The sequence below is a fragment of the Enhydra lutris genome, unplaced genomic scaffold, assembly GCF_002288905.1.
Source record: "Enhydra lutris kenyoni isolate GAN:26980312 unplaced genomic scaffold, ASM228890v2 scaffoldscaffold105, whole genome shotgun sequence".
NCBI classification, from domain to species: Eukaryota; Metazoa; Chordata; class Mammalia; order Carnivora; family Mustelidae; genus Enhydra; species Enhydra lutris.
The window spans coordinates 961511-976278 of NW_019154189.1; the positions used below are offsets into that span (position 1 = coordinate 961511).

The window sequence follows — 14768 nt, forward strand, 5'->3', positions numbered from 1 at the left end:
TTAATAATACCTATCACATCCCTAAATTTGGCTTTATGACTAATCTTGTGCATGAAAACTCACATTCAACACTTTGGGGAGCTATAAAGAGTAGGCAAAGGGAGAACCTTAATGACACATTTGTCTAGTCCTATTCCCCTACCACAGAAGCAGAACTCTCTCAAGTTTCTTGTTATCATTAAATAGCTAAAGAAACAATAGGAGTTTCAGTTGATGTTTTTAATTTAGTTCCAAGATCATGTACATCCTTTCCTGTTTTGGGAAACTAGTAAAGATTTTAAAGGCTGACAAAGATGATGACACACCAACTCAGAGTTAAAGGAAGCTGTAGGTGATGCTGGCAGGCTGGGTCCAGAGACCCAAAGGGGATCCTGTAGGACCAGCCAAGAGTGTTCTTGGAAATAAACCATGAGCTAGCAGGAGGTGAAAGCAGAGATTCCTGAAGATAGAGAGAGAGCAGATACAGTCAGAGTTTCTGGGAGACTAAGAAAGGAAAGGTGGGAGTCTCATTTGTTCAGGGTCTGAGTGGTTTTATTGCAGATGGTGCTCTGATATAGTTGTCCTCTCAGGCATCTAGGTACAAGTTAGAACAAGGACAAGGGCCCAGATATTATTCTTTGGAGCCAGGGGGCCTTGGTATTGAGAGGTCTAGCCATGGTTGTCTAGAATACACACATGGTAGCTTTGTCCAGTCATTCTCATCTGGTCTTCTTTAGATGTTACCTATTCTAGAGAAATCATTAACTCCTGTCCTTTATAAGGAGGACATATGCTGTTTGCATTACAAAGCATGGGTAAAGTGGGATAGGGATGGATGTCCTAGCAAGAATAGAAGCAGAAAAAGGAGTGAAAAACAGATTTTTATGGAGTCCTTCAGTTTCCCTGTCTCATTGGCTGAAGTTAGGAATAGTGGGTGGTTAAGGCTACCTATTCTAGTCAGGTGGGTACCTACCTATTAGCTGTACAGTCTAGACCTAGCTTCCCAGTTCTATGTGTATTTGTATTAAGTGTTTTAAGCCAGGTTTCAGGCCTTTATGAGATCAAACTAGATTACATCAATCCATTCTCCTTAGCTTGTCCTTCTTTTGTAGTTAGATTGGACTGACAGGGCCCACTTTTTATGCACATGTCTCATAAAGTGTTCCTGAGGACTGTGGAAGTCAGCGCATGGGAACAACCCCATCCTTTTGGCCAGGATTGAGCTTATCTATTTTGAGTATGGTAAAAGGAACCCAGGCTCTGAATCAGTCTTGGAGCAACATTGGCCCATTCTGTATAGCTGACTTTTTCCTCTCCTTTGAACTTGATGCCAGAGATACCCAACAAATCAGAACCCATCTGTACTCAGCACAGCCTATTTAAATGCACAATTATTACGGGATGAAAAAGAACAATGTAGACATTGTTTCTTGCAAATCAATTCAACAACACCTGTATTTCATAGCCTTGGACTTTGAGATTGACACAGCTATGTTGGGAATTCTTAAAGACAGCCCTCCCCAGACATAGCAAAACACCCAGTTTACCATGCAGTGTGAAGAGTCAGGATTACAAAGGCAAATTCTTTGCAGGTAGCCGGCAGTTGAAAAGTGAGGCATGTAAGACAATTCAGCAGAATAGGAATAGTTTAACCAAACTGTATAATGTTAACAAAAACTAATGAGCATTTCTGATTCTGTCAAATTGTCTAAAAGGCCAAATATATACAAAGAGGAGGGAAAGTTGGCAAGAATGAGTTGGCCACTAGAAGACATCTCTCAGGACAAAGGATTTTCTTGGCCAGACTTAGTCACACCACATGTCCCAAGAATAGATGTGTGTCATGGGCATGCTATGAAGGTGCACACATGAGTTGTGTCTTTCCAGTGTCAACTTTATTCAATCATAAAGTTAATCACGATTATAAAGCAGGTTTAGGATTCCAAAGTCAATGACATTTCACCATGTGATAAAACTTGGCTTCTTACGCAACACAGGGTAGGACATAAGACAAAGCACACAACAAATAACAGAAGGGGTGTAGGAAGTTAATGAACCAAACATGAAGTCTGTCTGTGGGTGTGCAGTTGAGATAGGGCCTCAATCTGGTCTTGGTCAGCTCTCAGCACTTACTGCTTATTATGTTCAAGCAGTGAGGGATCTCGGTTCTGGTCAGAGATCAATCGGGTAGAGCCTTTGGTGGCAGTTGCCTTTTTTAAGTGTCTTTCATGTCTGAAGAGTCTGATAGTTTGCTGCAAAAATCCTCCCCCTTTTAAAGGGATTTAATTGGTTCTGGGTCCCTGCAGACCTCCTTTGGTTCCACTCATTATCAGTTCTAGGGTGCCAGCTGATGCTGGTCCCAGCAATATCTTGTAGCTGCAGTACATTTAACTACCTGCATCATTACATGACACAGATCCCTGCTTGACATAAGAGAGTCCATTTTGCTCTCTACAGTGTGCCCTCAGGGGGAGTTGAGAGCAGTACTAAGAGAAGGAGGGGCTGAAAGACCACTCTGAGAGACACTTATCAGACCTTACATTCCATAGTCTACAGGTCATTTCATCCATCCCTCTTTTTTTAATTCATAAAATATTTGACATTCAGGGTCACCTGGGTGGCTCAGTGGGTTAAGCCTCTGTCTTCGGCTCAGGTCATGATCTCAGGGTCCTGGGATTGAGCCCCACATGGGGCTCTCTGCTCAGCAGGGAGCCTGCTTCCCCCCCCCCTCTCTGCCTGCCTCTCTGCCTATTTGTGATCTCTCTGTGTCAAATAAATAAATGAAACCTTTAAAAAAATTTGACATTCAAAAAGATACATAGATTATATAATGGGTACCTATGTACTTACTATCCAATCTAAGAAATAATTCATTACAAATACATTCTTTCTCCGCTCCCTCTCTGCTCTTTACCTTTCTTTTCCTTCCTTCCATCTTCTTTCTCTTTGTACTCTCTTGAATTTGCATGTGTCATTGTCATATTTTTTGTATAATTTCTGTAAATATGTATGCATTCCTGTATATTATGTGGCATTCCTTTGTAGGTTTTTAAACCTCATATAAGTGGAATAGATAAAGATGAGATAAGACTGATTAGGAAAGAAACCACGGGATTGATGAGCATGGGATTTAAGGTTGCTGTGACATCGTAGCTTTTATTTATTTTTTAATTTTTTTATATTTTATTTAAATTCAATTAATTAACATATAGTGTATTACTAGTTTCAGAGGTAGAGTTCAGTGATTTATCAGTGGCTTGTAACACCCAGTGATAATTACATTATATGCCCTTCTTAATGCCCATCACCCAGTTACCCCATCCGCCCATCCACGTCCCCTCAGCAACCTTCAGATTGTGTCCTATAATTAAGAGTCTTTTATGGTCTGCCTTCCTCCCTGATTTCATCTTATTTTATTTTTCCCTCCCTTCCCCTATAATCCTGTTTTGTTTCTTAAATTTCACATATGAGTGAAATCATATGATAATTTTCTTTCTCTGATTGACTTATTTTGCTTAGCATAATACCCTCTAGTTCCATACACATAGATATAAATGGTAAGATTTCATTGTTTTTGATGGCTGAGGAATATTCCATTGTGTGTGTATGTGTGTGTGCATGTGTGCGTATGTGTATACACACCATATCTTCTTTATCCATGCGTCTGTTGATGAACATCTCAGCTCTTTCCGTAGCTTGGCTATTGTGGACATAGCTGCTGTAAACATTGGGGTGCAAGTACCCCTTTGGATCACTACATTTATATCCTTTGGATAAATACCTAGTAGCATAATTGCTAGGTCATAGGGTAGCTCTGTATTTAACTTTTTGAGGAACCTTCATACTGCTTTCCAGAGTGGTTGTAACAGCTTGCATTCCCACCAGTAGTGTAAGAGAGTTTCCTTTCTCTGAATCCTCATCCTGAGTTGTTCATTTAAGCCATCCTGACTGGTGTGATGTGGTATCTCATTGTGGTTTTGATCTTTATTTCCCTGATGCCAAGTGATGTTGAGCATTTTTCTTCATGTGTCTGTTGGTCATTTGTATATCTTCTTTGGAAAAATGGCTGTTCAGCATCTTAGCTTTTATTTTTTTTCCTTTTTTTTAAAATTTCTTTTTTTAAATTCCTTTTCAGTGTTCCAGAATTCATTGTTTATGCACCATACCCAGTGCTCCATGCAATACGTGCCCTCCACAAAACCCACCACTAGGCTCACCCAACCGCCCACCCCTCTCCCCTCCAAAACCCTCAGATTGTTTTTAAGAGTCCACAGTCTCTCATGGTTCGTCTCCCTCTCCAATTTCCCCCAACTCCCTTCTCCTCTCCATCTCCCCATGTCCTCCGTGTTATTCCTTATGATCCACAAAAAAGCAAAACCATATGATAATTGACTCTCTCTGCTTGACTTATTTCACTCTGCATAATCTCTTCCAGTCCCTTCCATGTTGATACAAAAGTTGGGTGTTCCTCCTTTGTGATGGAGGCATAATACTCCATAGTGTATATGAACCACATCTTCCTTATCCATTCGTCCATTGAAGGGCATCTTTGTTCTTTCCACAGTTGGCGACTGTGGCCATTGCTGCTATGAACATTGGGGTACAGATGGCCCTTCTTTTCACTGCATCTGTATCTTTGGGGTAAATACCCAGTAGTGCAATTGCAGGATCATAAGGAAGCTCTATTTTTCATTACTTAAGGAATCTCCACACTGTTCTCCGAAGTGGCTGCACCAACTTGCATTCCCACCAACAGTGTAAGAGGGTCCCCCTTTCTACACATCCTCTCCAACACATGTTGTTTACTGTCTTGTTAATTCTGGCCATTCTAACTGGTGTAAGGTGGTATCTCAATATGGTTTTGATTTGAATCTCCCTGATGACTAGTGATGGTGAACATTTCTTCATGTGTCTGTTAGCCATTTGTATGTCTTCATTGGAGAAGTGTCTGTTCATGTCTTCTTCTCATTTTTTTTTTCTTCTCATTTTTTGATATGATTGTCTGTTTTGTGTGTGTTGAGTTTGAGGAGTTCTTTATAGATCCTGGATATTAGCCTTTTGTCTGTTTTGTCATTTGTGAATATCTTCTCCCATACCGTGGGTTGCCTCTTTGTTTTGTTGACTGTTTCCTTTGCTGTGCAGAAGCTTTTGATCTTGATGAAGCCCCAAAAGTTCATTTTTGCTTTTGTTTCCTTTGCCTTTGGAGACATATCTTGAAAGAAGTTGCAACACCATAGCTTTTAAATTGAGCAGCAGGTTCACCAAAATTTAATGTATTATTAAAAGTAAGTAAGTAAAAAAATGAGGAATAAGAGCACCCTGTGTGAACTAATGATGAGTACCTCATAGACTGAGAGTATTGATCCAATTCTGGATACCAAAGAGTAAAACAACAATAATAAAAGATAGGCTATATATTGTTTGTATCCATCTACACTTTTATGTGTTTCATGCGGTAAGATTTGTGAGATTCATTCAAGTCAATATATGAAGCTATTTATTCAGTCTTACCCCACTTCCCCTGCCAGACTAGGCCTTCTCCAAAATCCCCCAGGTGCTGAGCATTCAATCATTTCCATGTAATCCTTCCTGGCCAGCAGACTGTGGCCACCTTGGTACTCTTACCACTCATCCCAAGTCTGATATGCAGGTCTCCTTAGCCTGCTTGAATTCCCAAGTTTGCCCAAGACAAACATCTAACTTATTTCATAGTTCTGGAGGGCTTGCAAATATTTTAGAAAAGAAAAGGCCCATGCTGGTAATGCTTGTGTGGTTTACTACATCCTGATCCCCATATATGTGTCTTATAAACACATACAAGGATTGATGTTGTGGTCTGAGACAGAGTCCTTGGTTGTAGGACAAAGGCTTTCTCTAAGAGCATCTAGTTAACCAAGATATCAATGTCATACTGCTAAACTAACCTGCCTAAATTTGACCAAACCAACCCCTTATGGTACTCCAAAACAACGGCAGCCTTAGCATCCTGCTGTGCCCATGAGCCAACTCTCATGGTACCTACTGTCCACATACCTCCAGTAAAAAGCCTTTTCTTCCTTCTCACCTAGGACCTGATCCGAAGAGATATCCTGTACTACAAAGGCCGCATTGACATGGATAAATATGAAGTAGTTGACATTGAAGATGGCAGAGATGATGACTTTAATGTCAGCATGAAAAATGCCTTCAAGCTTCACAACAAGGAGACTGAGGAGATACATCTATTCTTTGCCAAAAAACTGGAGGAGAAAATACGCTGGCTCAGGGCTTTCAGAGAAGAGAGGAAAATGGTACAGGAAGATGAAAAAATTGGTAAGTGACCTGAGAAGAGAAAGAAGAATATAGCTATGAAGAGCATAGAGGATTTGAATTAGTTTTCATTTTTCTAGAAGCAGAGGGAAGATTTCGGTTGTAAACTGACCTAATCTATTTTGGTGGTCTCCTATTATTAGGTCCTTTTTTGCCAGATATCAGTTTCTACTAGTCAGAGTTAAGTAAGAATTATAATTTGCCTCCATCACAATCTCATGCCTAGATAAGACTATTACACTGGAGGCAAACCTCAGTCTCAATTCTCCCAAACATACAAACATTTATTAGCAAATAAACACAAAAGAAGTCATACAACCTGTTCTGTAATCTCAGTGAAGTCCCATTTTTGTTCTTAGATACATGGCAGCATCTTCTGTGAAGAGGTTAGTCAAGGAAGAGTTGGTGATATTATAGCAACAAGCTTCAACTAACTTTCTACTTAGAGTCTGGTGACAAAATCCTCTGATGGGGGACAAGACATAATACCTATTTTAAATCTTGAGCTTAAGGCTTCCTTCTAAAGGGTAAAAGCTATAGGGCTCACTAGATTTTTATACCCAGGTCTTGTGAGGGCTATGTAGACTGTAAGACATTTTTTGCTAGTACACATCTTGAAAAACATTCATTTTACCAATGAAAATTCATTTTTAACATGTGTTAGGCTAATTAGGCCTCCTGTATTAAAGTGACTGAACTGCTGGAAATAGTCGTCTCTGGAACAAAGACTTCTGAGTGTTTAATGTGTTAACAAATCACCTCTTGAGTGTGTATGCCTGATTAAGGCACTTCAGATGTTAACTAAATGCCCCTAGAGCACAGATTAAAATTAATGTGCATGTATATATCACACTCTCTGTATAAAAGCATTTTAAAATAAATTGTAGAAAATATAGCTGGGTCTAAAACCATGATCACTTGCATGATTCTGTTATACTAAACCATATATATATATATTTTTTGCTTTAAATAGGTTGTTCCCCTTTTTCAGAGGGTATATAACTAGTAGAAGGATTTTTCATGCTGCTTTACAACTGTGGGATTTAGGTGCCATTGACTATAGCTTTGTGGTTTACAAAGTACTATATGGTCTCTTGGTCATGGTCCTGCCATTCTAGCATAAAAATACCAAACAGCCAAGCTTTGTAATTCCTTGAGAAGACACAGTTTCTGTTTTTGCCCCACTCTTAATGAGAGTAGGATTTTTTTAATTTTTATTGTGCATGTTAGTCACCATACAGTATATCATTAGTTTTTGATGTAGTATTCCAAGACTCATTGTTTACATATGACACCCAGTGCTCCATGCAACATGTGCCCTCCTTAATACCCATCCCCCACTCCCTCCCCTCTAAAACTCTCAGTTTGTTTCTCAGAGTCCACAGTTTCTCATGGTTCATTTCCCCCTCCAATTATCCCCCCTTCACTTTTCCTTTCCTTCTCCTAATGTCCTCCATGTTATTCCTTATGTTCCACAAGTAACTGAAAACATATGATAATTGATTTTCTCTGCTTGACTTATTTCACTCAGCAAAATCTCCTGCAGTCCCATCCATGTTGATGCAAAAGTTGGATAGGATTTTATATTTAAACACTTATATGCTCAAGCTGGTAGAAACTGCTTCTAGAAAAATGGGCCTACCCATTGAGTTCTGGTGCAAATGGATTCTTCTCTCCTTCAGTGTTGGAGATTTAAATGGTTCAGAGATAAGGAAGGATGATCAGAAAGACACTACTTAATCTAATCCTAGTTCTTTCCTCAAGTTTGGATAGAGTGCACATTAATAATTCATTTTGAGGGGTGTCTGGGTGGCTCAGTGGGTTAAAGCCTCTGCCTTTGGCTCAGGTCATGATCCCAGGGTCCTGGGATCGAGCCTCGCATCGGGCTGTCTGCTCAGCAGGGAGCCTGCTTCCTCCTCTCTCTCTCTCTCTCTCTCTCTCTCTCTGCCTGCCTCTCTGCCTACTTTTGATCTCTGTCAAATAAATAAAATCTTTAAAAAAATAATTCATTTTGAGTCCCATTGAAGCCAAATAGCTTTTAACATATGAGTGTTGCAATGGGACATGATGTAGGGTCATATAGAAATACTATTGGACTGTTTCTTTCAGTGGCAGGCAGCAGCAGCCTCTGATACCATCTAGGTTGTTAGACCTATTAAAGGAATTGTCTTAGTGTGCTTTATGTAGACCCTAGATCAACTCGAAGATCCCCACCATTCTGTCTGGTTCCATTGTGATATTTCCCACACAATGCCCTAATAACCTGTAACTTTAAGAATCTGCTTCTAATAAAAAAAGCCTCCAGAAAGTATTTTTTTAATATTTTTTCAAGTTTTAATTTAAATTCCAGATAGTTAACATAAAGTGCAATGTTAATTTCAGGTGTACAATTTAGTGATTCTGCACCTACACACAGCACCATATGCTCATTATAAAAACTGTACTCCTTAATTCCCATCACCTATTTAACCCCTCCACCAGACCATCACCCCTCTGGTAACAATTGCTTTGATCTCTATATTTTAAAAAATCTCTTTCTGGTTTCCTTCTCTCTTTTGTCCCCCCTATGCTCATTTTTTTCTTAAATTCAACATATGAATTAAATCATATGGTATTTGTCTTTCTCTGATTTATTTAGCTCAGCATAATACACTCAAGCTCCATCCACGATGTAGTACACACACACACACACACACACACACACACTGGAATATTGCTCAACCATAAAAAAATAACAAAAACTTGCCATTTGCAATGACATGGATGGAGCTACAGAAATTACTTTCTGACAAACCTATATTATCTTTTCTAAAACATTATTTTTTTTAATTACAATGATATCACTTTTGTTGCAGGCAATTTTGGGGAAAAACACAGAAAAATAGAAAATTAAAAATCACATTAAAACATTCTACCCAGAAAGAGATAACTTTTGTAAATATTTGATGTATTTCTTTCCTGTTCTATTGTGTATAAATAAAATACTAGGGCTAAGATGGCTGAATCTTTCTTTATGTCTCCCCTAAACTCTACCTCTCCATGATGAACAGTTCTAATTTTATATCTTCATTCTACATTTAATGTCATATCATTAGCATTTCTCTAAATCATTTATTTTTTAAATTTGTGTTATTTTATTTAAAGTCAATTAATTAACATATAGTATATTATTAGTTTCAGAGGTAGAGTTCAGTGATTCATCAGTGGGATATAACACTGTTAATTACACCACGTGCCCTCCTTAATGCCCATCACCAAGTTACCCCATCCCCCCATCTTCCTCCCTTCCAGCAAACTCAGATTGTTTCCCATAGTTAAAGATCTCTTATGGTTTTTCTCTCTCTCTAATTTCATATTACTTTATGTTTCCCTCCCTACCCCTATGTTCATCTGCTTTATTTCTTAAATTTTACATGAGTGAAATCATATGGTATTAGCCTTTCTCTGACTGACTTATTTCACCCATAATAATACCCTCTATTTCCATATATATATATATATATATATATATATATATATACACACATACATACATACATACCACATCTTCTTTATTGATTCATCTTCTTTATTGATTCATCTATTGGTGGACATATGGGCTTTTTCCATAGTTTGGCTATTGTGGACATTGCTGCTATAAAGATTGAGGTGCCTCTTCAGGTCACTATGTTTATATCTTTTGGATAAATACCTAGTAGTGCAGTTGCTGGGTTGTGGGTAGCTCTATTTTTAACTTCTTGAGGAACTTTCCAGAATGTCTGTACCAGCTTGCATTCCCACCACCAGTGTAAGAAGGTTCATCTTTCTCCACATCCTTGCCAACATCCTTGTTTCCTCATAAGTTAATTTTACCAGTCTGACTGGTGTGAGATGGGATCTCATTGTGCTTTTGATTTGTATTTCCCTGATGCCAAGGGATTTGCAACATTTTTTCATGTCTGTTGGCCATTTTTAGGTCTTCTTTGGAGATGTATCTGTTCACGTCTTCTGCCCATTTCTTGACTAGATTTTTTCTTTTCTGGGTGTTGAATTTAATAACTTCCTTATGAAACTTGGATACAAACCCTTTATCTGATAAGATATTTGCAAATATCTTCTCCTTTCTGTAGGTTGTCTTTTCGCTTTGTTGATTGTTTCTTTTGCTGTGCAGAAGTTTTTTATCTTGATGAAGTCCAAAAAGTTCATTATTGCTTTTGTTTCCCTTGCCTTTGAAGACATCTTGAGCAAGAAGTTGCTGTGGCCAAGATCAAAGAAGTTGCTGCCTGTGTTCTCTAGGATTTTGATGGATACCTGTCTCACATTTAGGTCATTCATCCATTTTGAGTTTGTTTTTGTGTATGGTGTAAGAAAATTGTCTAGTTTCTTCTGCACATGGCTGTCCAATTGTCCCAATACCATTTGTTGAAGGAACGTTTTTCCATTCCATGGTCTTTCCTGCTTTGTTAAAGTTTAGCTGATCATATAGTTGAAGCTCCATTTCTGGGTTCTGTGTTCTATTCCATAGATCTGTGTGTCTGTTTTTGTGCTGGTACCATACTGTCTTGATGATTACAGCTTTATAATATAGCATGAAGTCTGGAATTTTATGCCACCAGGTTTGATTTTATTTTTCAACATTCCTTTGGTTATTTGGAGTCTTTTCTGGTTCCATACAATGTTTAGGATTGTTTGTTCCAACTTTATGAAAATTGCTGATGGTATTTTGATAGGGACTGCATTGAATGTGTGATTACTTTAGGTAGCATAGGCATTTCAACAGTATTTATTCTCCCAATTCATGAGCACAAAATGTTATTCCATTTCTTTGTGTCTACCTCAATTTCTTTCCTAAGCATTCTATAGTTTTCAGAGTACACATCTTTATCTCTTTGGTTAGGTTTATTCCCAGGTATTTTATGAGTTTTAGTGCAATTGTAAATGGGATCAATTCCTTAATTTCTCTTTCTTCTGAAAAATGAGAATTACGGAACAATGTCCCTGATGAACATGGATGCCAAAATTCTCACCATGATAGTAGCCAGTAGTATCCAACAATACATAAAAAGGATTATTCACTGTGACTAAGTGGGATTTATTCCTGGGTTTCAAGTGTGGCTCAACATCTGCATATTGATCAGTGTGATACACCACATTAATAAAAGTGAGGACAAGAACCATATGCTCTTCTCAATTGATGCAGAAAATGCATTTGACAAAATACAGTATACTTTCTTGATTAAAACTCTCTGAAGTATAGGGATAAAGGGAACATACCTCAATATCATAAAAGCCATATATGAAGAAAAGTGAATATCATCCTCATTGGGGAAAGATGGAGAGCTTTCCCCCTAAGGTCAGGAACATGACAGGGATGCCCAATCTCACCACTGCTATTCAGCATAGTACTGGAAGTCCTAACTTCAGCAACCAGACAACATAAAGAAATAAAAGGCATCCAAATTGGCAAAAAAATAAGTAAAACTTTCATTTTTCACAGATGACATGATACTCTTATGTAGAAAACCCAAAAAATTCCACCAAAAAATTGTTAGAACTCATACAGGAATTCAGCAAAGGGGCAGGTTATAAAATCATTGTACAGATATCAGTTGCATTTCTATGCCATAAATCAGTCAATATTTTTTAAAAATTATGTTCAGTTAACCACCATATATTACATCACTGGTTTTAGATGTATCTTCAATGATTCATTAGTTGCAAAAAACACCAGTACCCACACCAACACATGCCCTCATTAATACCCATGACCTGGATACCCCATCACCCCATGTCCTTCCTCCTCTGAAACCCTCAGTTTATTTCCCAGAGTCCACATTCTCTCATGGTTTTTCTCCCATCTGACTGCCCCCCCTTCAGGTTTCCCTCCCTGCCTGTATGATTTTCTGTGTTATTCCTAAGGTTCCACATATGGGTGAAACCATATGATAATTGTCTTTCTCCACTTAACTTATTTCACTTAGCATAATCCCCTCCAGTTCCATTGATGTTGATATGAATAGTAGGTATTCATCCTTTCTCATGGCTGAGAAATATTCCATTGTATATATATACACCATCTTCTTTATCCATTCCCCTTTGGAAGAGCATCTCAGCTCCTTCCACATTTTGCCTATTCTGTATATTGCTGCTATGAGCATTGCGGTGAAGGTGCCCCTTCTTTCCACTACATCTGTATCTTTGGGTCAAATACCTAGTAGTGCAATTGTTGGGTCATGGGGTAGCTGTATATTTAACATCTTCAGGAACCTCTATACTGTTTTTCAGAGTGGCTGGACCACTTTGCATTCCCATCAATAGTGTAAGAGGGTTCCCATTTCTCCACCTTCTGGCCAGTGTTTGTTGTTTCCTGCCTTGTTACTTTTTGCCATTCTAGCTGGTGTAAGGTGGTGTCTCATTGTAGTTTTAATTTGAATTTCCCTGATGGCTAGTGATGTTGAACAGAACATGTGTCTGTTAGCCATTTGTATGTCTTCCTTGGAGAAGTGTCTGTTCATGTCTTCTGCCTATTTTTTACTTGATTTGTGTGTGTGTGTGTGTGTGTGTGTGTGTGTTGAGTTTGAGAAGTTATTTATAGATCTTGAATACCAGCACCATTTATTTATTATTTTTTATTATGTTATGTTAGTCACCATATAGTATGTCATCCGTTTTTGATGTAGTATTCCAAGAGTCATTGTTTACATGTAACACCCAGTGCTCTATGCAAAACATGCCCTCCTTAATACCCATCACTGGGCCAAACCATCCCCTGAAACCCTCCCTGCTAAAACTGTCAGTTTGTTTCTCAGACTCCATAGTCTCTCAATATTCATCTCCCCCTCCTATCCCCCCCCTTCATTCTTCCCTTCCTTCACCTAATATCCTCCATGCCATTCCTTGTGTTCCATGAGTAAGTGAAACCATAAGATCATTGACTTTCTATACTTATCTTATTTCATTCAGCGTAATTTCTCCAGTCCCATCCATGTTGATGCAAAAGTTGGGTATTGATCCTTTCTGATGACTGAGTAATATTCCATTGTATATATGGACCACATCTTCTTTATCCATTCATCTATTGAAGGGCATCTCAGCTCTATCCACAGATTGGCTATTATGAACATTGCTCCTATGACGTTTGAGGTGCATATGGCCATTCTTTTCACTACATCTGTATCTTTGGGGTAGCTTTTATCTTGTTGAAGTCCTGAAAGTTCATTTTTGCTTTGTTTCCCTTGCCTTTGTAGATGTGTCTTGAAAGAAGTTGCTGTGCCCAATGTCAAAAATGTTACTGCCTATGTTCTCCTCTAGGATTTTGAGGTATACCTGTATTATGTTGTGTTTATCTTTGTGTATGGTATAAGAGAATTGATCCTGGGAGGGGTCCTCTCTGCCTCTTGGAGAGAAATTCTTGTTTTCTTCTCCAGAATTCTTCCTTCCTTCCTTCTGTATATAGCTGTCCAATTTTCCTGGCACCATTTATTGAAGAGACTGTTTTTTCAATGAGATATTTTTTCCTGCTCTATCGAAGATTAGTTGACCATAAAGTTGAGGGTCCATATCTGGGCTCTCTATTCTGTTCCATTGATCTATGTGTGTGTTTTTGTACCAGTACCATGCTGTCTTGGTGATCACAACTTTGTAAGATAGCTTGAGATCAGGCGACATTGGTGCCCCCAGCTTTGTTTTTCTTTTTCAACATTTCCTTGGTGATTTGGGGTCTTTTCTGCTTCCACACAAATTTTAGGATTGTTTGTTCCAGCTCTTTGAAAAATGTTATTGATATTTTGATTTGGATGGCATTGAAGGTGTAGATTGTTCTGGGCAGCATAGTTAACAATGTTTGCTCTTCTGATTCATGAGCATTGGAAGTTTTTCCATCTCTTTGTGTCTTCCTCAATTTCTTTCCTAAGTGTTCTGTAGTTTCAAGAATACAGATCCTTTACCTCTTTGTTTAGGTTTATTGCTAAGTATCTTATGGTTTTTGGTGCTCTTGTAAATGAAGTATTCCTTAATTACTCTTTCTACACTTATAGTATTAATGTATTGAAAAGTAACTGATTTCTGTGCATTGATTTTTGTATCCCACCATATTGCTGAATTGCTGTATGAGTTCTAGTAATTTGTGGTGGAATCTGTTGGGTTTTCCATATAAAGTATGGTGTCATCTGTGAAGAGAGATTTTGACTTGTTCTTTGCCAATTTGAATGACTTTTATTTCTTTTGGTGTTTGGTTGCTAATTCTAGGACTTCCAGAACTATGTTGAGCAATAGTGGTGAGAGTTGGCATCTCTGTCATGTTCCTGACCTAAGGGAAAAGTCCTCTGCTTTTCCCATTGAGAATGATGTTCAGTGTGGGCTTTTCATACAAGGTTTTTATGAAATTGAGCAATATTACCTCATCCCTACATTCTCAAGGGTTTTAATCCAAAAAGAAGGCTACATTTTGTCAAATCCTTTTGATACATCATTTGAAAGGATCATATGGTTCTTGTCTTTTG

General features: G+C 38.3%; 1 protein-coding gene across 1 annotated transcript in view; it reads left to right on the forward strand.

The window, feature by feature from the left end:
- LOC111139391 (Cdc42 guanine nucleotide exchange factor 9) overlaps positions 1-14768 on the forward strand; it is a 157964-nt gene that overhangs the window by 117409 nt on the left and 25787 nt on the right. The window contains exon 8 of the mRNA XM_022491637.1: positions 6048-6291. Within this exon, the coding sequence (XP_022347345.1) occupies positions 6048-6291 (244 nt within the window). The remainder of the gene's footprint in view (positions 1-6047; positions 6292-14768) is intronic.